The following is a 16,704-nucleotide window of genomic DNA, read 5'->3' on the forward strand; positions in this document are numbered from 1 at the left end:
TAATTCCAAACTGTAATCCTGGGGTTCTAAACTAGATTAGTTTAGGGGTGAAATTACCTTTGCTTAGAATGTTGTGAGATGTGGGTGCAGACAGTCTCAAAAGAAGGTTCCAAAGTCTGTATAACTACAGATTTTGAGTGAAGCAGTTTGTTTAAGGGATGGTTTAGTGAATTGTTAACTGAAAATCTGTTTACCTAATTAATTTTCAAATAAGGACAAGTCAATTTAGACCCAAATTCTTTTTAACTTGACTGACATGAAGACACTCTTGTGACTGTGCAAGAAAACAGAGTGGATTTTATGGTTCTCTTGTTCTGTCCATATTTTACAGTAACTCCTCGCTAAAAGTCATCCCGGTTAAGGTTGTTACGTTGCTGATCAGTTAGGGAACACGCTCGTTTAAAGTTGCACAATGCTTCCTTATAACATTGTTTGGCAGCCGCCTACTTTGTCCACTGCCTTCAGGAACAGCAGCCCATTGCAGCTAGCTGGTGGGGGCTTGGAACAAAGTTGGATCGGCAGCCCCCCTATCTGCTACCCTAAGTTCCCTGTGCAGCAGCCGCCCAGAAGGCTTCCAGTTGCCCACAGTTCAGCCCTCCCCCCACTGCCATGTGCTGCTCCTGCCCTCTGCCTTGGAGCTGCTCCTCGGAGCCTCCTGCTTGCTGTGCAGGAGAGGAGGGAAGGGGGGGGGCTAATGTCAGGGTGTCCCCCTCTCCCCTACTCCTGCCCCCTGCTTACCCTTTCTCCATATAGAGCAGGGTGGGGATAGGACAGAGCTCAGGACAGGGAGAGGGAGAGACCAAGACTGCAGTTGCTGTCTCAACTTCCTGATCTTTTTAAAGGCAATGTACTTAGAGTTTGGTCAGCATACTTAAAGGGGCAATGCACATCTCTCTCTCTCTCTCTCTCCCCTACACACAGGGTGTGTGTCTCTCTCTGTCTCTGTCTGCCATGCTGGCTCCCCTCCCTCCATTCGTGCTGCCTTGTGGAGTGTGAGGCTACATTAACAACAATGTGTTAACCCTTGAGGGCTCAGCCGAATGCTAGTTCATCATTTAGCGGTAAGGCATTCCCTGGGAAATATCCCACCCTCTTCCACCCTCTAACTTCACCACCTCAACCAAGCTTCACAATCATCATTGCTGGGTACAGTATTAAATTGTTTGTTTAAAACTTATACTTTGTGTGTGTAGGTCAGGTCTCCGCTACTGGTGCTATAGCTCTCCTACTGTAGCACCATAGTGTAGACCCTTCCTACAGCAATGGAAAGGTTTTTTCTGTTGTAGGTAATCCACCACCCTCAGTGGTGGTAGGGTAGGTCCACAGAAGCAGTCTGCTGTCAAACTAGCCATGCATCCACACTAGAGTTTGGGTTGGCATAGCTATGTCATTACCCCCTGAGGGAGCGACGTAGCTATGCCTGTCAGAATTTTAAGTGTAGGCTAGGCCTCAGAAATATGTTTAAGCTAAATTATATAAGTCACTCTTAAAATGAAATGTGTGTCCACACAGTGGTTTCCATTAGTTTATCTAAACCAGTGTATGTTTGTGTGTGTAGGTAAGACCCTAATGTGGCTAATCTAATGATTCTGATTGCAACATGTTTGTGTTGTGAGGTGTCACTATACATTATTAATTTTCATGAAATTACTTGTTCTCTGGTATTTTTTTTTCCACTTTGACCTCTGACTAGCTGATGATTATATTTTAAACAAATAAGTTGTTAGTTTCATCATGAACTAGCACTTGGCCTTGTTATGTATCAAATTAGGATGATGGTGACTGCTTTTTCACTGCAGTTTGCTAATTGTTTAAGAAAAACTAAACTGTTGCAGTGACATCTTTGTAGTTGTTTAGAGAGTAGAATACCTTTTTATAGTCCATTGCAATTTTTATTTAATCCTTCTAGTCAGACTTTCAGATCAGTATAAATGCCATGGTAAATTTTTTGAAGAAGTATCATAAAACAGTTGGGGTCATTCTGCATTTATGCATCTCCTGATCACACTTCTTTTCTTTTTTTTTTTTTTTTAATCAAGCTGACATAAACTGTGTACTGGTGCTTTTGAGAGCTCCTTTGTTATTTTTGACTATTACAGCGCCATAATTCAAGCTTTCCTTTAAATAAACCCTTTTAATGATTTTCATGACTTCTGTTTAAACCTGCCTTGGGGATTGAATCCCTTCTGTAATGTGAAATTTTAGATTATTGCAAAACAGGAATTTCACTACTTACTCCAGTTTTAATCCTTTACTAGAATTCATATTCATTTTTTTAATGTGAAAAGTTTAAGCCCTGGCAAGGTTTTAGGTTTTTTTATATGGGTCCATCTATAGTAATTTTCACTTGTACCATTTTTTTAAAATTAAGTCCATTTGTCTGATGGTATGTTGCTGGAGAGAGGTCTTTAAAGCAGAGTTGTACTCAGGAAAGTGTAGTTAGGACAACTTCTTGCATATAAGAACGGCCATATTGGGGTGGACCAGTGGTCCATCTAGTCCTCTAGCCTGTCTTCTGACAGTGGCCAATGCCAGGTGCTTCAGAGGGAATAAACAGAACAGGTAATCATCAAGTGATCCATCCCATCGTCCACTCCCAGCTTCTGACAAACAGAGGTTAGGGGTATGTCTACACTACAAAATTAGGCCGATATTATAGAAGTCGATTCTTAGAAATTGATTTTATACAGTCGATTATGTATGTCCACACTAAGCGCATTAAGTCGGCAGAGTGCGTCTTCACTGCCGAGGCAAGCATCGACTTACGGAGCAGTGCACTGTGAATAGCTATCCCACGGTTCCCACAGTCTCCGCTGCCCATTAGAATTCTGGGTTAAGCTCCCAATGCCTGATGGGGCAAAAACATTGTCACAGGTGGTTTTGGGTACATGTCGTCAGTCACCCCTCCCTCCGTGAAAGCAACGGCAGACAATCGTTTCGTGTCTTTTTTCTGTGTGGACGCCATACTGCTTTCAGCAGACGGTGCAGTAGGACTGCTAACCGTCGTCATCCACCGCGTCCGCTGCAACTCTGCTCTGCTGCTATTGTCTCAATAGCGAATTTCTCCATGTTGTCTGTCATGGGCTCCCGGGTACGTGTGTTCTTCCTCGGGAAACGTGCGTAGTGCTAACTGTCGTCCTCCACCACTTCTGCTGTAACTCCACCTCGCAGGTCCTCTCGTCATTCTCTATAAATATCTATTCGCATGTCATCCGTTGTCAGCCATCGCTTCCATTGCAACTCTGCTCTCCTGCAGACGCCATACCATGGCAAGCATGGAACCCGCTCAGATCACCGTGGCAGTTATGAGCAGTGTAAACACCTCGCGCATTATCCTGCAGTATGTGCAGAACCAGAACCTGCAAAAGCAGGCAAGGAGGTGACGGCAGCGCGGTGACGAGAGTGATGAGGACATGGACACAGACTTCTCTGAAAGTACGGGCCCCAGCAATTTGGACATCCTGGTGGCAATGGGGCAGGCTCATGCCATGGAGTGCTGATTCTGGGCCTGGGAAACAAGCACAGACTGGTGGGACCACATAGTGTTGTAGGTCTGGGATGATTCCCAGTGGCTGTGAAACTTTCGCATGCGTAAGGGCATTTTCATGGAACTTTGTGACTTGCATTCCCCTGCCCTGAAGCGCAAGAATACCAAGATGAGAGCAGTGCTCATAGTGCACAAGCGAGTGGCAATAGCCCTGTGGAAGCTTGCAACGCCAGACAGCTACTGGTCAGTCGGGAATCAATTTGGAGTGAGCAAATCTACTGTGGGGGCTGCTGTGATCCAAGTAGGCAGCGCAATCACTGAGCTGCTGCTATCAAGGGTAGTGACTCTGGGAAATGTGCAGGTCATAGTGGATGGCTTTGTTGCAATAGGATTCCCTAACTGTTGGGGGGCGATAGACGGAACACATATCCCTATCTTGGGACTGGAGCACCTTGGCAGCCAATACGTAAACCGCAAGGGGTACTTTTCAATAGTGCTGCAGGCACTGGTGGATCACTGACATCAACGTGGGATGGCCAGGAAAGGTACATGACGCTTGCATCTTCAGGAACTCTGGTCTCTTTGAACAGCTGCAGGAAGGGACTTACTTTCCAGACCAGAAAATAATTGTTGGGGATGTTGAAATGTCTATAGTTATCCTTGAGGACCCAGCCTACCCCTTAATGCCCTGGCTCATGAAGCCTTACACAGGCAGCCTGGACAGTAGTCAGGAGCTGTTCAACTATAGGCTGAGCAAGTGCAGAATGGTGGTAGAATGTGCATTGAACATTTAAAAGCGCACTGGCACAGTTTACTGACTCGGTTAGACCTCAGTGAAACCAATATTCCCACTGTTGTTATTGCTTGCTGTGCACTCCACAATATCTGAGAGAGAAAGGGGGAGACGTTTATGGTGGGGTGGGAGGTTGAGGCAAATTGCCTAGCCTCTGATTACGCGCAGCCAGACATCAGGGTGATTAGAAGAGCACAGGAGGGCATGCTGCGCATCAGAGAAGCTTTGAAAAACAGTTTCATGACTGACCAGGCTACGTGTGACAGTTCTGTTTGTTTCTCCTTGATGAAAACTCGCCCCCTTGGTTCACTCTACTTCCCTGTAAGCTAACCGCCCTCCCCAATTCCATCACCGCTTGCAGAGGCAATAAAGTCATTGTTGCTTCACATTCATGCATTCTTTATTAATTCATCACACAAATAGGGGGATAACTGCCAAGGTAGCCTGGGAGGGGTGGGGGAGGAGGGAAGCACCGGGTGGTGTGGTGGATGAGGAGAGGAGGGAAGGAAAAGGCCAGGGCCACACTGCACTTCAAAACTTATTGAATGCCAGCCTTCTGTTGCTTGGGCAATCCTCTGGGGTGGAGTGGTTGGGAGCCCGGGGGGGGCCCCCCACCGCATTCTTGAGTGTCTGGGTGAGGAGGCTATGGAACTTGGGGAGAAGGACGGGCGCCTACACAGGGGCTGCAGCGGTGGTCTGTGCTTTTGCTGCCTTTCCTGCAGCTCTACCAGACGCCGAAGCATATCAGTTTGATCCCCAAGTAGCCTCAGCATTGCATCCTGCCTCCTCTCATCACGCTGCTATCACCTCTCCTCTTGCTCCCGCAACCTCTCATCTTGCTCGTGCCTCCTGTCCTCGCGTTCATTTTCTGTTTCCTGGACTCTGCCATTGTTTGCCTCAGTGCGGGAGGAATGCATGAGCTCAGAGAACATTTCATCGTGAGTGCATTTTTTTTCACCTTCTTATCTGCGCTAGCCACTGGGACAGAGCGTTGAAACATTTGCAGCTGCTGGAGGAAAAAGGGGGAGAGTAGTATTTAAATAGACACATTTTAGAGAACAATGAGTAGACTCTTTCACAGTGAACCAAGCTGTTAATATTACATAGCACATGTGCTTTTCGTACAAGGTCGCATTTTGCCTCTTACATTGAGGGCCTGCTGGTTTGGTGTGAGAGATCACACGCAGGGCTGGGCAACAGAATTCGGCTTGCAGGCAGCCATGATAAGCCACAGTCTTTCAGCTTCTTCAACCTTCATAACATGTGGGAATGGTTTCAAACAGCAGCGCCGTCCTTTCCCATACCAAGCACCTCTCCCTACCGCGTGACTAATATCAGGGAAGATCCCTGCCAGCCAGACGCAAACAGCTCAACGTGAATGGGCCCCCCCTCCACCGCGTGGCTAAAAGCAGGGATGATTTCAGCCACAGGCAAACAGCCCAGCAGGAAAGGCCGCCTCTGAATGTCCCCTTAATAATGTCCCTGGCGGATTTCCGCTCCATTCCCAGACATGTTAACAGACTTTTCCAGTAGCTCTACTGGCCGCGAATGCATCCCAAGTCTTCAGGGCAAATTAATCATTAAACACCCTTGCTTTTAAAACATGTTATATTTACAAAGGTACACTCACCAGAGGTGCCTTCTCCGGCTTCATGGTCCGGGAGCCCGCCTTGGGAGGGTATTGGCTCCGGGGTGATAAACAGTTCCTGGCTGTCGGGGAGAACGAGTTCTCCGCTTGCCTGTTGTGCGCTGTCCTCCTCCTCCTCATAGTCTTCCTCATCCCGTAAATCCTCATCCCTGTTGTGTGAGACTCCCACCTTGGAGATTTTTTCAAATATATTGGCATTTCGTCTTTTGAAATGGAGTTCTGATAGCACGGATTCATCTCCCCTTACAGTGATCAGATCCAGTACCTCCCGTTCGGTCCATGCTGGAGCTCTTTTGCGATTCTGGGACTGCATGGTCACCTGTGCTGATGAGCTCGCCACGCTGGGCAAACAGGAAATGAAATTCAAAAGTTCCCAGTGCTTCTCCTGTGTATCTAGCCAGTGCATCTGAGTTGAAAGTGCTGTCCAGAGCGGTCACAATGGAGCACTCTGGGATAGCTCCCGGAGGCCAGTACCGTTGAATTGCTTCCACACTACCCCAAATTTGACCCAGCAATGTCAACTTCAGCGCTAATCCCCTCATCGGGGAGGAGTACAAAAATCGATTTTAAGAGCCCTTTAAGTCAACAAAAATGGCTTCGTTGTGTGGACGGGTGCAGGGTTAAATCGATCTAACGCTGCTAAATTCGACCTAAACTCATAGCGTAGACCAGGGCTAGGGCACACTCAGAACATACTGTTGCATCCCTGACCATCCTGGCTAATAGCTATTGATGGATCTATGTTCCATGAACTTATCTAGTTCTTTTTTTGAACCCGACTATTGTTTTGGCCTTCACAATATCGTCTGGCAATGAGTTCCACAGGTTGACTGTGCACTGTGTGAAGAAGTACTTCCTTTTGTTTGTTTTTAAACCTGTTGCCTATTAATTTCATTGGATGACCCCTGGTTCTTGTGTTACATGAAGGAGTAAATAACATTTCCTTATTCACTTTCTCCATACCAGTAAAGATTTTATAGACCTCTATATTCCCTCTCAGTCATCTTTTCCAAGTTGAAAAGTTTATTAATTCCAAGCTTATTAATCTCTCTTCATACAGAAGCTGTTCCATACCCCTAATCGTTTTTGTTGCCCTTCTATGTACCTTTTCCATTTCTAAGGTATCTTTTTTTTGAGATGGGGCAATCAGATTTGCACACAGTATTCAAGATATGGGCTTACCATGGATGTATGTAGAGGCATTATGGTATTTACTGTCTTCTTATCTATCCCTTTCCTAAAATGGTTCCTAACATTGTTAGCTTTTTTGGCTGCCACTGCACTCCCTACATATTTGAGTTATGTACATTTGTTTTTGTTACTGTTACCACTGCTATTCAGCACCAGTATCATCTATAGGTGAACAAGCTATATTGCATATTGGTTCATTCACCAGCAGCAGTCCTACAACCTAGGTGTCATTTCCATCTCCATCCTCTCTAAACCTGCACATGTAGGCAGCATTCAAATCCTGCCTTATCTCCCTCTATAAAATCTCTAAAATCCTACCCTTTTCTCTCTGCCCATGCTGCTAAAACTTCCATCCAAGCCCTCTTCATCTGCTGCCTTGGCTATAGAACCCACCTTCTCTCTGGCTTTCCTGATACCCATTTTGCTCCCCTCAGCTCCATTTAAAATGCAGCTGCTAATCTTCCTGGGTCGTCATTCTGTTCATGTGGCTCCCCTCTCTGAAATCACCTACTGATTTCCCTCTTCGCTGCCACATCAAATATTGACTTCTGATTCTTAGTCTTACCCTTCACAATTTAACACCGCCGAATTGATCCTCTCTGTTGAGGATTGATCCTTCATTGATTTGTATGGTGTCCATTTTACTGTAGTGTCCGCCTTGGTTATCCATTTGTCCGCTCTTCCCATGAAGACTTTTGGGCTTTTTTTTTTTTTTAAATATGCTGTCACTCATGCATTGAGTACATTCTGAATTAGTTCATAAAGACACTACTCTGTCCTCATTCAAATATGTCATCAGGACTTCTCTTTAGCACAGTGTCTGGGGAAGCTGCTAGCTATGTTGCTCATAAGCTAGGTAGATGGTCAGTAGGTACCTCTGAGATGTCTTCTCCCCCGCCCCCTTTTTTTAAATATAACTGTCAGCCATTTAGCGGTTATCTAATAACTATTTCCCTTGTCTACCTTCCCCATTCCTTCTGGTTGCCTCACTTGTTGCATCTCTTGTCATTTAGATTGGAAGTTTTTTGGTATTAGGACCATTTTTTTACACTTTGTACTGTGGTTAGCACAAGATGTGAAACGCATTTGGAGATGAGGAGGGCAAATCCCCTTATACAGCTATGATCAATGGGCAGAGAGAAATTCAGGGTTATATATTCCTAATAATTCAGAGCAAAATGCCCACCCTTGTCAAGGGGAGGTTTGCACAGGGTTCAAGGGAGCATGTGGCCTTCATGTAGTAACTCAACATATTATTTATTAGCTGTTTAGTGCCTTTTTCATTAATCACGCATTGAGGCAATATGCTCCCTTTTAGGCCCGCTGCTATTCCTGATTTGTTTCTTTTCCTTTCTTATCCTCCATCCTCTCTTTCTCTCCCTCTTCCTTGTTTTAATGAGTCTTCTCTGTTTTTTCCTCTACATTTCCTTGCCGATAGCAACCTTCAGTTGCCTCCACCATGGGGCTTTCAATCCCAGCTCCTTCCCAGTCCATCTATTAAAATGATCAGCAATTAACAGTTAATGTTGACATTGAAATGTCATGATTGGGGTGTAGAGTTGACACTCCAGATTAATAGAGAACAGAGGATTTTCCCCTACATTGTTGTTTCAAACTGGATTCAGGCAGATATCACTTTATCAGTTACACTCTGTTTATGTTTAGAAAGTTATCTCTGCAGCCATGAAGTCTAGAAATTTCCTTTGTTTTTTTAATGAAAGCTGATTTTCTGCACAGTCTGGATATATCCTGCAGGCTTTATAAATACACCTTGCTGGCCAGGTGTATATTTGACAACCTGGTCTACTACAGTTGGGCTCCTGATTCTGATCAGGGTTTTTAGGTGCTACCATAATTCAAAAAATAAGTTACAAAGGGAATTTTTTACTCTGTTTCTATAATCTAGCCTCATTAAAGAGCAATAGTCAACAAGTTGTACACTGTATTAATAGTACATTATTATTTATTGGTTTTAACATTGCAGAGTAGGTTTTGGCTTCATAGGGCAAAAATTTGGATTTTTACAATGGACAAAAATAAGGATTATCATTTGTAGGGGGACACATCAAAAATGGCCTTGCTTGAATGGCTCTGAAAGTATAAACCTGAATCTGTCAAAATTGGGCTGCTGATCCTTCAAATTTGATCCTTCGAAACTCATACATGCTTAAACAGTATTCACCTCAGTGGATCTGGCAGCCGAGGTTTAGAGTAATCTTCATTATCAAGAAAAATAGTCCTTTCTACTTCAGGTATTTCCCATTTCATTGCTTGTCAGCTGCCCGTATTTATCAAAGAAGAGGACATCTTTCATTTTCATTTCCTGCTCAAAATTGTCTGAGTTAGAGATGCTGACAATACACATTGCTATTCCAACTGTTTATTAACCTTTACAAATGTAAAGTTATGAAATTCAGTTTCTGGAATGAAAATATATATCGTAAAGTTTTGTGGATCATTTTTTCCCTACTCTTTTATAATCTTTTTTTTTTTATACTGCTTTGGAATCTATCAGGCATACATGAAAAACAGCTAACTTTTTCTAAATCCATATAAATTAGAAGGGATCGCAATCTATTCATCTGTTACCACTCTCTTGGGGAACTGTACTGTAGACTAATAGACCTCACTTTTGTGGGGGGAAGGGAGGGAATCCTAAATGACTGGCAAATTTTAACCCATTGTGTTTTTCTGACAGGGTAGATTGATATCAATCACTGCTTTTACTCATGATTTAAATCAGCATGCAGGAAATTTTGATTTAATCAATAATAATCAATTTTAATCGTGATATGCATTTGTACTTTATATGATTTTTCTAAAAAAGGTTGATTCTCATTGATTGGTAACCATTAAAGTACATTGGTTTGCAACTAAATATAACCTTTACACTAAATTTGGTCCTCTCTTTTGCTAACCAGGAGGATACAGTATATCTCTGCACACGTATTTAACCAATTATTTAGCTGAACATACATTTATTCAGATTTTTAATTTTTATATTTGTATTGCATTAGAAAACAGTGAATGTTACATTTCTTCTTTACTAGATGATTAAATTTTTGCTTGTGATTTGTGTCAGTCTGCATTTGGATGGAAATTGGAATTCAGTTAAAATTCACAAACGGCATTTTAATTGTTTTTATTAAATAAAACTACTGTAAATATGATGAATACATAAAGTTTATCAAAATATTTTGTATTGAAAACTAACTGATTTATTAAACTATATTATCTGTATTTAGTGAATTGAACTTATTATTTCTGGTCATCACATCCTTCAAGATTTTAGAACTAGTAGATCTCACCCTTTTGCACCTCATTTGTATTCACAAGCTTCCTTGCTTTTCAACTCCCAGTTATGTTCTTAACATTGAATTAATTAGTCATTGAACTGAGCTAGTTGAATAAACTGAAATGAAGAAAATACTCTCTCTGCCCCTGCAGAAGAGGATAGTTCTGTCAAAAGTTGGTTTAACACTTCAACAGACTGGTTCCAGGTGCTTAGCCAATGACTTCAACCAGTTCAGTGGTTTGACTTTCTTTAATACTTCAGCAGCAAACATACTTCTTGAATATTTTTTATTTAATCTAAATTATTTTAATAGATTATGGCAAAATTAGGCCTTTATATCAGCTATCGTAATTTCAAATTTAATTTTAAATAGGTTTAGTTTTAAAGCGAAAAATATATTTAAATAAAATAATCCAATTATATATTTTTTAAAAAAGCATTGTCTTCTATCCACCCTACTTTGTAATTCAAAGAAACAAATCTTATGAAGCACTGAGTTGTTGAGCAGAACTGCATGAAATAAGTTTACTCCAGCTTAAAGTAAGTAGTGTGTGTTAAATAGTGTTTGGCAGTGTATGCAGAAAAAGCTCAGAAGTGAGTCTATGGATGACAAATCTCACTTAACACTGGATTAAAGTAATCTCTAAAACATTGCAAGGGAAACATGCATGCATCCATCCTACCTTGATCTGTGGATCAGGAGCTATAATTTCTCATGCTACTGGTCTTTTCAACACTCTTGAGCAAAAATATTGATCCCAAATGTTAAAGTTCTTGGTTTTTGTTGGGGAATAGGAGAGGTTTTTTTTTCATTACTAAAGAGTGTTACTTGTTTTATGCTTCCTTGCAGGAAAGGTTAAAGCTGGTGACAGTTCTGGGTGCTGGGCTCCTCTGCGGAACTGCCTTGGCGGTAATTGTGCCTGAAGGAGTACATGCACTTTATGAAGACATTTTGGAGGGTGAGAAAAAAACCAGCCTGATATATGTCCTTGTGCAAGACAGTTGATAAGCCCAAAGGCACAAGTAGAGTTTCTTACTCTGAGAATAATTAAAGTTGATCTCTTGCTTAAACCTCAAACAATGGACATAATGGACAAAGGGAATTGTCTTTGAAAAAGATTTAATTTGTGTTTATAAGCTGCTGCTTTCTGTGGTTTAGGTCCCTTTTGGTTATTGCATTCACTATCTGTGGTGTTTTATAGATCTCCGTATATTTTTATCTTGCAAAAGAGTCTCACTCCCTTGTATCTGAAGAACTTTCTAAGCTCAGTTGGCCTCAAACAATTTTGCTAATTAGTTTAACAGGCTAAAATTGCCTGTTAAACTAATTAGCAAAATTGTTTGAGGCCTACTGATTTTTTTTGTTAAGTGAAAGTACATGACTTTAGAGAGACATAGGCTTAGGGTATCCTTGAAGCCCAAAAGTCTTGGATAACTGTACCAGTTATACCATCCCTTAGTTATATCAGGTAATGCCCATTATCTCTCATTTGAGTGCATTCTAATCCTCATTGGAGCTTGAGGTGCTTTTACGGTTGTATGACACAGGTTTTGAGTAGATTTAAGATCAGTAATTCAGTCAAAGGTGGGTGGCAGCAGCGCACTGGATCCTAATACAAAGAAATGTCAAGATGGGGAAGACGGGACTCTAGAGGACTTTTCAAACATATTTGAAGTACCAGTTCTGCTACTGCATATCAGTGGGTGAGAACTATATGATACCATAGTAAGGTGTTTTTTTGTTTTTCTTGATATCTCTGTGCTTTCCTTTTACATGTTTTAGAGAAGAATATATTTTTCATTTTTACCATTTGCACTTATTTAACCTACTTTATAGTCTGTCTGTGTATTTTAGGCTTGTCTAGTGCCTTTCATGTAACTTAAAATTATTCGTATTTAATAAATATAGAATGTTGCAATAACATAACTATTTATTCATGTGTTCATACACTTTCCAATCTGTGTGTTTGTTGTAGCATCTCACTATACTGCACTTCAGTTGAGGGTTTGTGATCCATTCCATTTTAATCTTAAGTGGGCAACACATTATTTCTCTTTGTTATGATTAGCAGCAGACAACGTTATTGGGAGCACTTATATTTTTCTCATTAAATTTTTGGTTGGTTTATTGCCCAGGCTTGACACCTTCAGTGACCTGAGCTGACCCATTAAACTATCAAGTAAATCAGAGGCATCTGAAAAATTCTGTCTCTTCCTATTTACACAGCAGTTCATGCATATTGTCCATCCATATTGAAGTAAAATACATAACTGGGAAACTTACAGTATGCATTAATGCTATCTTAAACTAAATTTCTAACATGATTGGCTTTGTGCAGGGCATTTCTAGCCGTAAAGAAATTATTTAAGTAACATTAAGAGTTATTTTTTTCAGATACAGTGATTTCAGCCCAGAATTTAGGTCCCTTCAGCGTAGCTCAGGTTACAAATCAAACCTTGATCCTTTGTCTCCCTTTTTAGGGCAAATAGAAGAGAACTAGAACTAATAAATCAAGGAAAAATGAGTTAATCCTAATATTACTGCAGAAACTGTGTGTATTATGTGGAAGATAAAGTTGTAGAGAGCTGCACTCACTTACACAGACTCAGCCATGAAGGTTGTTATAAAAGATACAGAGTCCACTTACAAAAGTAAGGCATTCAGAATTAAGCATAAGAATCTGATCTGACTTGTTTTCCTTCACTCATTAAGTCTGAAAGGTCAGCTAAGAAGATTTTTAGTCTTACCTCTAAATTTATTTGATTCTACTTTCACATACGCAGCCATGTTTAACTAAGTTTGAATCTGATTTTTGCATGTCAGAGACTGCATGTATCTAGAAGGATATTTGTATCTGTCATTGAGACACAGAAATTATTCACTGTTGCCTCTTTCTCACTATGCTAACCTAACAAATTGATTAATACAGCAATGTTCACTCTAGGCTGTGCAGTAATAGGCTATTAGTACAACCTTGGGTATGTTGTGAGGCACAAGATCAGTGGCCTTGCACCATCAACTGTTGGAGAAGTGCAGTCAGTAACCTATTAATGCACGCCCTGGAGTGGTCTATGATCGTCTGGCTTATTAGCTTGACCCACCCCCAAAACTGCTTTTATGTAATGTGTACCACTGCTATTTTTTTTAAAAGTTCCTATTAGAAGAAAAGAGTAAAGAAAAGATATGCTGCTCCAGGTCCCAATGCATCAGGTGTTCTTTCTCCCCTGTGTTTTAAAAGCAGAATTGTTTTTAGACATAATGGTTTATAGGGATTCTCTTTTTAGTGGGGTGGTCCAAACTGTGAGTTGGTACATCACTGGAAAGGCCTGACTGGTGCAATCATAACATGGCTGTAGACCAGGGGTGGGCAAACTTTTTGGCCCAAGAGCCACATCGGATTTGTAAAACTGTATGGAGGGCCGGGTAGGAAAGGCTGTGCCTCCCCAAACAACCTGGCCCCTGCCCCCTATCCCCCGCCTCCCACTTCCCGCCCCGAGTGCCCTCCCGTAGAACTCCCCACCCATCCAACCCCCCCTGCTCCTTGTCCCCTGACCAACTCCTCCTGGGACCATCGCCCCCTGCGAGACCCCACCCCCTATCCAACCCTCCCTGTCCCCTGACTGCCTCGACCCCTATCCACACCCCTGCCCACAGACAGGCCCCCTGGGACCACACCCCCCATCCAACCCCCCTGCTCCCTGTCCCCTCACTGCCCCGACCCCTATCCACAGCCCTGCCCCCTGACAGGCACCTCCCTGGGACTCTCATGCCTATTCAATGCCCCCTGTTTCCCGTCTCCTGACTGCCCGTCCCCCGAACCTCCACCCCATCCGGCCCCTTACCATGCTGCTCAGAGCAACAGGAGCTCGCAGCCCCGCTAGAGCCAGCTGTGCCACCCCGGAGGAGCAGTGGGCCAGAGCGCTCGCAGCGCACTGAGGCTGCGGGGGATGGAGGACCGCGCGGGAGCAGGAGCTCAGGGGCTGGGCAGGACGGTCCCGCGGGCCAGATGTGGCCCACGGACCATAGTTTGCCCACCTCTGCTGTAGACAGTCAGTATTCCCAAGCATACTCTGCTGTAGTGTCTCTGCAGAGTGATTAGGTACTGTGAGCATTCCCCGCCAACCCACGGAACTATTAATCACAAATCTTACAGATTTTATTAAGTAAAGATGAACTATAAAGCTTTTTTCTTCATAAAGTCTGTGATCCCAAGCAAAAAACAGAATATATATTTAAACTTCAAAACTTTTCAAATACATCTTAAAACAAAATTGATTTTCTCTTTAAGAGGTCTGTTTCTGTGGCAATGGAATTGATTTACTAATCTAAACAGAACAGGGAATGTTTTCTTGAATTGAACATTGTAGCTCACCTTTTTTTGAGAAGGTTCATTTACACAAACTGAGCTGGGCTAGATATAAAAAAACACATGCTGATTGGCAGTGTATTTTCCAAATTTTTATTTTTGACTTTAAATAGCAAAGTAACATACAAGAAAAACAGCCTATAAAAATCATTTCTGTTTATACAGCTAAAAGGGAAAAAAATGCAGAAAATAAACCTTGATAAAATGAAACATTGGCTCATATTGTTCCCTTGGAATTGTGTGTGATTATATTTTAAAAAAATTAAATGTAGGGCTATCAATTAATCGCAGTTAATTCAAGTGATTGATGCAAAACAAATTAACTAGATTTAAAAAAGTTACAATTAATCAGTTTTAGTCAAACTGTAAAACAATAATAGAATACCAATTTAAATTTATTATAAATATTTTTGGATGTTTTTCTACATTTTCAAATATATTGATTTCATTTACAACACAAAATATAATATGTACAGTGCTTACTTGTTTTTTATTACAAATATTTGCACTGTAAAAAGATAAACAAAAGAAATAGTATTTTTCAGTTCACCTCATACAAGTATTATAGTGCAATCTCTTTATCATGAAAGTGCAATTAAAAATGTAGAATTATTTTTTCTCATAACTGCACTCAAAAACAAAACAATATAAAACTTTAGAGCCTACAAGTCCTTGTTCAGTCAATCACTAAGACAAACAAGTTTGTTTACATTCACGGGCGATAATGCTGCCCTCTTCTTCTTTACAATGTCAGCTGAAAGTGAGAACAGGAGTTCTCATGTCACTATTGTAGCCAGCGTTGCAAGGAATTTACGTGCCAGATATGCAAAACATTTGTATGCCCCTTTTTGCTTTGACTTTTAAAAAAAATGTTTACAGTGCAAATATCTGTAATCAAAAATAATATCAAGTGAGCACTGTACTCTTTGTATTCTGTGTTGTACTTAAAATCAGCATATTTGAAAATGTATAAAAACATCCAAAATATTTTATTATAAAATTAAATTAGTATTCTGTTATTGTTTAACAGTGAGATTAAAGCTGCGATTAATCATGATTATTTTTTAAAACTTGCGATTAATTGCGATTATTTTTTTAAATAATTTGACAGCCCTAATTAAATGGAATATACTCTTTCAGGGAACCTTTTCTAAAATACCACACAAAGAATTAAAAGTGGAGGAGAGGAAGAGTGAGAGGAAAAGAAGGGGCAGAAAAGACTGAAGAGGAGGAGAGGATAGATTAAAATAAAGTGCATTGTTACAGATTTTGGCATTTGTCTTTGAAAAAAGTCCAAGGAAAATAAATGATACAAGTCCATTTCTGTAAATTGATCCATTCTAAGTTCCATAGAAGGAGCAAAAAGAAGGTTCAAAGCTTTTTCAATGATATTCTCTCAGCCAGTGCGGAGTCTTTTAAAGAAAGATCTGTTAGCACTGTATTCTTAGAGAGGGGGAGAGAGAGTGTGAACACAGGTGACTCATTATTTAAACCAAGTACATACAGCATGAATGCAGGTGCTATACAGAGGAGGTAAGAGAGCCTAGTTCTCTCCAAAATGGAGAAACAGTGGTTCAAATATCATCTGGTGTAAATCAGCATAGTTGAGTGTCTATTGGTCAGTTATGTCAGTATCAGAATATTCATGATGTTGCTGTGAAGAGCTGGGATCTCCAATTTTTATTTAAAGTGGCTAGAATGGAGCAGGCAATTGGACTGACCGGGATTAAAAGCTGCATAATTAGACAATATGCATACAAATAAAACAATCTAAATAATAATATCAGTGAATAGTATGGGACAGCGTGGGGCATGGGTCACTTGCTGGAAGATTCTCTGCACCTTGAGGTCTTTAAACCATGATTTGAGGACTTCAATAGCTCAGACATAGGTGAGAGATTTATTGCAGGAGTGGGTGGGTGA

General features: G+C 41.3%; 1 protein-coding gene across 2 annotated transcripts in view; it reads left to right on the top strand.

Annotated features, from left to right (window-relative positions):
* Positions 1–16,704, top strand: part of SLC39A9 (solute carrier family 39 member 9) — a 47,068-nt gene that overhangs the window by 2,347 nt on the left and 28,017 nt on the right. For both annotated transcript variants that reach the window (XM_043548147.1, XM_037900300.2), the window contains exon 2: positions 11,265–11,373. In XM_043548147.1, the coding sequence (XP_043404082.1) occupies positions 11,265–11,373 (109 nt within the window). The remainder of the gene's footprint in view (positions 1–11,264; positions 11,374–16,704) is intronic.

This window comes from Chelonia mydas, chromosome 6 (genome assembly GCF_015237465.2).
Source record: "Chelonia mydas isolate rCheMyd1 chromosome 6, rCheMyd1.pri.v2, whole genome shotgun sequence".
Classification (NCBI taxonomy): Eukaryota; Metazoa; Chordata; order Testudines; family Cheloniidae; genus Chelonia; species Chelonia mydas.